This window comes from Limulus polyphemus, unplaced genomic scaffold (assembly GCF_000517525.1).
Source record: "Limulus polyphemus unplaced genomic scaffold, Limulus_polyphemus-2.1.2 Scaffold6525, whole genome shotgun sequence".
Lineage (NCBI taxonomy): Eukaryota > Metazoa > Arthropoda > Merostomata > Xiphosura > Limulidae > Limulus > Limulus polyphemus.
The window spans coordinates 32,728-38,546 of record NW_013672135.1 but is presented as its reverse complement, the minus strand read 5'-3'; the positions used below and the strand labels follow the sequence as shown (position 1 = coordinate 38,546).

General features: G+C 36.0%; 1 protein-coding gene across 1 annotated transcript in view; it reads right to left on the bottom strand.

Moving 5' to 3' along the window:
- LOC106473818 overlaps window positions 1-4,567 on the bottom strand; it is a 15,021-nt gene extending 10,454 nt beyond the window's left edge. Inside the window, exons 1-3 of the mRNA XM_013934493.2 lie at window positions 4,016-4,567; window positions 3,350-3,508; window positions 536-619 (exon numbers count right to left, since the gene is read on the bottom strand). Of these exons, the coding sequence (XP_013789947.2) occupies window positions 536-619; window positions 3,350-3,508; window positions 4,016-4,049 (277 nt within the window). The 5' untranslated portion in view covers window positions 4,050-4,567. The remainder of the gene's footprint in view (window positions 1-535; window positions 620-3,349; window positions 3,509-4,015) is intronic.
- Window positions 4,568-5,819: the final 1,252 nt, after the last annotated feature.

The window sequence follows — 5,819 nt, the reverse complement described above, 5'->3', positions numbered from 1 at the left end:
TTCACATTAGGCCTAGGAAACTGGAAACAAGCACAAGCCAATTGAAAGGCCTAGCTTTCAGATTCACATTAGGCCTAGGAAACTGGAAACAAGCACAAGCCAATTGAAAGGCCTAGCTTTCAGATTCACATTAGGCCTAAGAAACGGGAGACAAGCCAATTGAAAGGCCTAGCTTTCAGATTCACATTAGGCCTAAGAAACGGGAGACAAGCCAATTGAAAGGCCTAGCTTTCAGATTCACATTAGGCCTAGGAAACTGTAAACAAGCACAAGCTAATTGAAAGGCCTAGCTTTCAGATTCACATTAGGCCTAAGAAACTGGAAACAAGCACAAGCCAATTGAAAGGCCTAGCTTTCAGATTCACATTAGGCCTAAGAAACTGGAGACAAGCACAAGCCAATTGAAAGGCCATGCAGTTGGTAAGAGTGGGATATCTGGATAAAATATCCAGGGCTTTTTTTTTTTTCCTGTTATAATGATACTTCTAGACCATTGTCAGCAATTATTTAAAACAGATATGTTCAAAATACTTACTGAACTTCTGTCTCAGCGTTCTTTGGTAGCAACAGTTCCATATTAAAATAGCTACGACCAGAACCACACAAAGACCTAGAGCCCCTACAAAGACATATTGTTCTATGTAAATTCTAAATAATATTGACAGATTTCAAGACACTAAGATTTTGACTTGAAATGGTTAACTATGGATATTTTCTCGAAACATTTTGTTTTGTTTTAAGCGCAAAGCTACACAGTGGGCTATCTTATCTGTGCTATATCAATCGATGGAAATCGAACCTTGAATTTTAGAGTTTTACTTTAAATAAGACGTTTTAAATTTTAAAACAGTAAACTAAAATTTAGTTCCTTGTTTTAATAATTTACTTGAAATTTCTATTACTGTTCACAAAGGCCTAATCGATGGTTAGGTGGCGCTTGACTCGCAATCTGAGGGTCGCGGGTTCGAATCTCTATCACAGCGAATATGTTCGCTCTTTCAGTCGTGAGGGCGTTATAATGTGACGGTCAATCCCACTATTCGTTGGTAAAAGAATAGGCCAAGATTTGGCGGTGGGTGATGTTGAGTAGCTGGCTACCTTCCCTATAGTCTATCACTGCTAAATTAGGGCTGGCTAGCGCAGATAACCCTCGTGTAGCTTTGCGCGAAATTCAGAACAAACCAAACCACTGTCTATAAAAATTAAACGATCAATATTCACTACCGAAGTACTCTATAACAATACTATATTACTGACAGATCAAACATACAGTATATGATACTAAAAGATAACAGATATTTTTTAAGAATAAGTCAGTTGATGAACTGGTTACAATTATTTCAGGCCTAAATTTACAAATGAACACAGTTCCTTTGATACGTAACTTCTCTCACCATTGTAATTGGACAAGATCTTGACCATGGATGACGTAGTGCAATTTCATCATCTTCATGATAAACTAATTCGGTTGCTACTTGTTGCGTCTCTTCTACAATATCGTAGGTATGAGGGGCGATACTTTTATCTCGAGATGTGAGGTATGAGGGCGATACTTATATCTCGAGATGTGAGGTATGAGGGGCGATACTTTTATCTCGAGATGTGAGGTATAAGGGGCGATACTTTTATTTCGAAATGTGAGGTATGAGGGGCGATACTTTCATCTCGAGATGTGAGGTATGAGGGGCGATACTTTCATCTCGAGATGTGAGGTATGAGGGGCGATACTTTTATCTCGAGATGTGAATCAATTTTTAGAATTTCGAGTGAAGAAATGACTATAAAAGCTTTTTTTTTTCGTAGAACTTAACCACAGATAGTGCGATTTCTTGACCAATGTAGACTGCAAAATTTATTCTGATTTAATTAGAAAACATCTCTATGTCTACCACCAGATGGCTACAAACACGTGTACAAGAACATGAAATATTAATTAAGAATAATTTATTGTGAAACGTCACGCTATTGGAGTGACGGAGCAACACACTCCTTCACGCTCAAGATAATCTCCAAACGTAATGTTGAGACAAGTCTAAGCAACAAAGAAACGTTATTTCGTAAAGCAAGGCCTGGATTAAACGGAACTAACTCAACAAACTTACTGTCAAAAAAATATAACTATACAAAATCGTAATTAAAACAAAAATCACATTGTTAATGACTGCGCATGTGCAATATATAAAGGCACTAGGACTAGAACTATAGTTACTGATAAAGTATGATTTCATACACGTCTTGTAACTTATCAGTGGTCTATTTACGTATTATCTAAACAAAGCTGTCGAAACGAGTTATTTCTATTTAATCACTTAGTCTTTTTCAATAGACTCATTGTATATATGTCTCATACAACTTTTTATATGGTCAAATTAGGGCCAAGTAAAAAAAGCGTGTTTAGCGTCTGGAGTTTTCGAAAAAAAGGAGGAAGAGGTCCTTTTTTTTTTAAATGACCTAATTGAAAGGAAGTTTGTAACCTTGTTTTATTATTGTTGCTTGTTTGCAAAGAGTCCATGTCAAACAAAAGTCGTTTTTGTTTCATTTTTTTGCATCAAAACGATACAGAATTTATGCCAAATAAAGAAAAAGGGCAAAATGAACCAACTGTGTTCATTTCATTATTTTTTTTTATTCAGAAACATCTTTGTATAATCTAAAAACGTGGCTGCAAAAAATAAAGCGGGCGGGGTCGTTAAACATGTTTTGTTTTTAATCTATACTAGGCTTAACAAGAGTTTTAAACTTACTAGCCTCTACAAATTGCTATCATTGTTTTATCCTATGTTATCGTTCATTTCAGTTAAATATGACTAATTTTTTCAGATACGTTTTGTTGTTAACTCACAATTTTACGTAAAAAAGTATTGTTAAAATCCATCATTTGTAAAATTTATTACGTTTGGATATTTTTGAATAATAATGTTATCCAAATTGGCATATATTTCTCCTAAAATAAATTTAAATTTTAGAAACTAATTTTCCATAATTTTAAGTCTTATTCATTGTAATTCATAACAAGCTGGAGAAAATTCAGACGTGCCTCCAAATGTTTGTGATATTACCTTGAAAATTATTCACAAAAATGCTTTACTTTTCTCAATATCTAGTAACTTATATTGATAAGAGATGTCACTAGTAGTCTCTAAAGTTTACAAATAATTTCGTATCAACGATTTAAATTGTCATTTATTATCAGCCAACATTAATCACGTGTACATTTTAATTGCTCTGTCAATCTAGGTTAACAATTTTTGTACCACAAATACTGGTAAGTGGAGAATGTTAAGTAATAAACTTAAAATAATTACTTTCATAGACGAGAAAAAGAAAAATTACACGTTTGATTTCCTACCTATGGCTGCACCAAAAAATATCGTGAAATTCTTGTCGAGGTGCCATTTATAAACAACTTGTGGCATTTCTGTTATGTTACCTGCTGTCTGGTCCATGTAGGCCAACATTGTTACGCTTTGTTGGAGATGTACCTGACGAAAACCAGTTCCATTCACACCTGTTTATAACCAAAGAAAATGCAAGGATTGGGCCACACTCTTGGTGAATTTTTACTGAATTTTAGATGAAGGAAAATTCCAGTTCTATACTTAAAGTTCATTATCTTTGGGCAAGTCTGAAAACTACGTATAGGTTACTTATAGTTATTGTCTCTCCAAATCGGCACAAAAGAAGAATTGCCCAAAATTACAACATAAGTAACCTAATCGTAGTTTGACTATCAGTATCATGACTGTACATTACGTGCAACTAAACTAGAGGGTTAAAACGACAAATTACTTAGTTATTTCTAATATAGATATACTCGCCAATTAATAATTTTTTAGTCTTACCAACAAACAAACATACTCACAAGTTCTTAGTTAAAACTGTGAAAAAAAAATAGAAAGTTTATAAAACGTCGAGACAAGCATGTCGGGTATTTATTGATTAAAATATAACGGCATAGCAAACTAGACAACAACAGTTTGTAACGTCCTTTCGCTATTAGGAAAGCTAGGCCTACCTGTGATCGAAAGATCTGAACCAGGTACAACCATGATGTCCGTCGTGTATTAACTTACGCGAGGACTTTCACTGAAGTAAGACCTGTCCGCCTTTAACTCCAAAATCACTAAAGTATGATTCATCTAATTTTCATGTTATGATGCACAACACGCCTGACAGTATCACTTAGAGATATCATCATGTCCAAAACGATATCAGTATCGTCTTGTTCCCGACGATACAGTTAAAACAACGAGCCGTTTCAACCGATCTCCCTTCGGTTCACTATACGTGAAAACTACCGCTACTACGGCACGAGCTTACATAACACATCCGAATAGACGGGGGTGGGAATCAATGCGAGCTGCGAGAATAGAAAAGATAATGTCTCGTGACAGTCTTCTTCATAACGTGCTCGAAGTTTCCAAAACCATGGATGTCACAGTTTTCTGTCACTCGTATTATTAGCGTTTACAGAAGGACTGTCACGGTTGACTTGATGGGGTTTACTAATGAATAAATGTCAGTAGTGCTCTAATCACCTGACAAGCGAACGTATTTAGTGCGTCGAAGTCAGTTGTGTTCTGAAACAAGGACATAAAAAGAATCAATAAGATATACTCTCCAGTGACACTTGTACAGCACTTACACCGTACAGCCAACGATAACACAGTTGTCAAATACAAAACTATATGTATATATATAATCAATAACGATAACTTTTGATGGTGGGGACGGTCGTGGCCAATCCGATATCGTACCAGGCTGCAGTTCGAAGGACGAAAGATTAGCTCCGTGATGCCGCTGAACGTGCATCCCAATTTTAACTGTAGGTGCGTTATAAGTGTGACAGTTAATCTCGCTATTCGATGTACAGTTGCTCATTGGCTGGCTGCCTTAACTCTGGGCAGTAGTTCCAAATTAGGAACGGTTGTGTCTAACACCGAGGGTCTTTTACCAATCTGTGTAGCTCATATATGCATAAGGTTGACTAGGGTTGAATTATCAACTTATAATATGGACCATATAAACCATGAAAGTGCACCAGAAATGTTGTCCTTTAACATTAAGTGCTATCAGCAGAGGGATATTCTATTACATAAATAGCTTCGAACAGATCACAAACCTAGTAGGTAAAATGTTGACTGTTAATACGACACCAGTATCTTAGTCAGTAAAGAGAGTTGTGTAATATAATAGTCAACATTTTAATGTGTGTATTGTTACGTCTCTGTTCGTTTGTTAATTTCCCGTAGAAATTCTTCCCGAGAAACTTCAGCGATACAAATCCTTTCTTAAATAAAACTAGTTTATTCTTTCTCAATACAACTTTGCAATACACTTAATTTCCACACTTAAACACACGCTATAATTCACAACGAACGATTCACGCACTTTACTTACTACCGCGCTTGACTCAGTTGTCCGTCTCTATCTGTCTGCAATTCAATTCCGATTCATTGCCTGGCGCACTTATATACAAGAATACAGCACTTCTCGCAAACACTCGAGCATTCACGAACCTTCGAGAATATCATGACGTGTTATTAGAGTCACGTGACTTCCGCTGTCGTAACAGTATGATTACAAAACGTAAATGCTAAACCTCTCGGTGAACTCTAATTCTTCTATAAGTTACCATGCCTTCAACTTGATTTACTTAGGATTACCTATGACGTAGTGTGCGACTGTGTTGCCTTCAGCTAGGATAATAAGTTTACTTAAAATTAACAATGACGTATGAGGCCTTTCACTGTATTTACTTAGAACTATTTATGACGCACCAAGCCTTTATATTCATTTGGGCCTATCTATGACCTAAC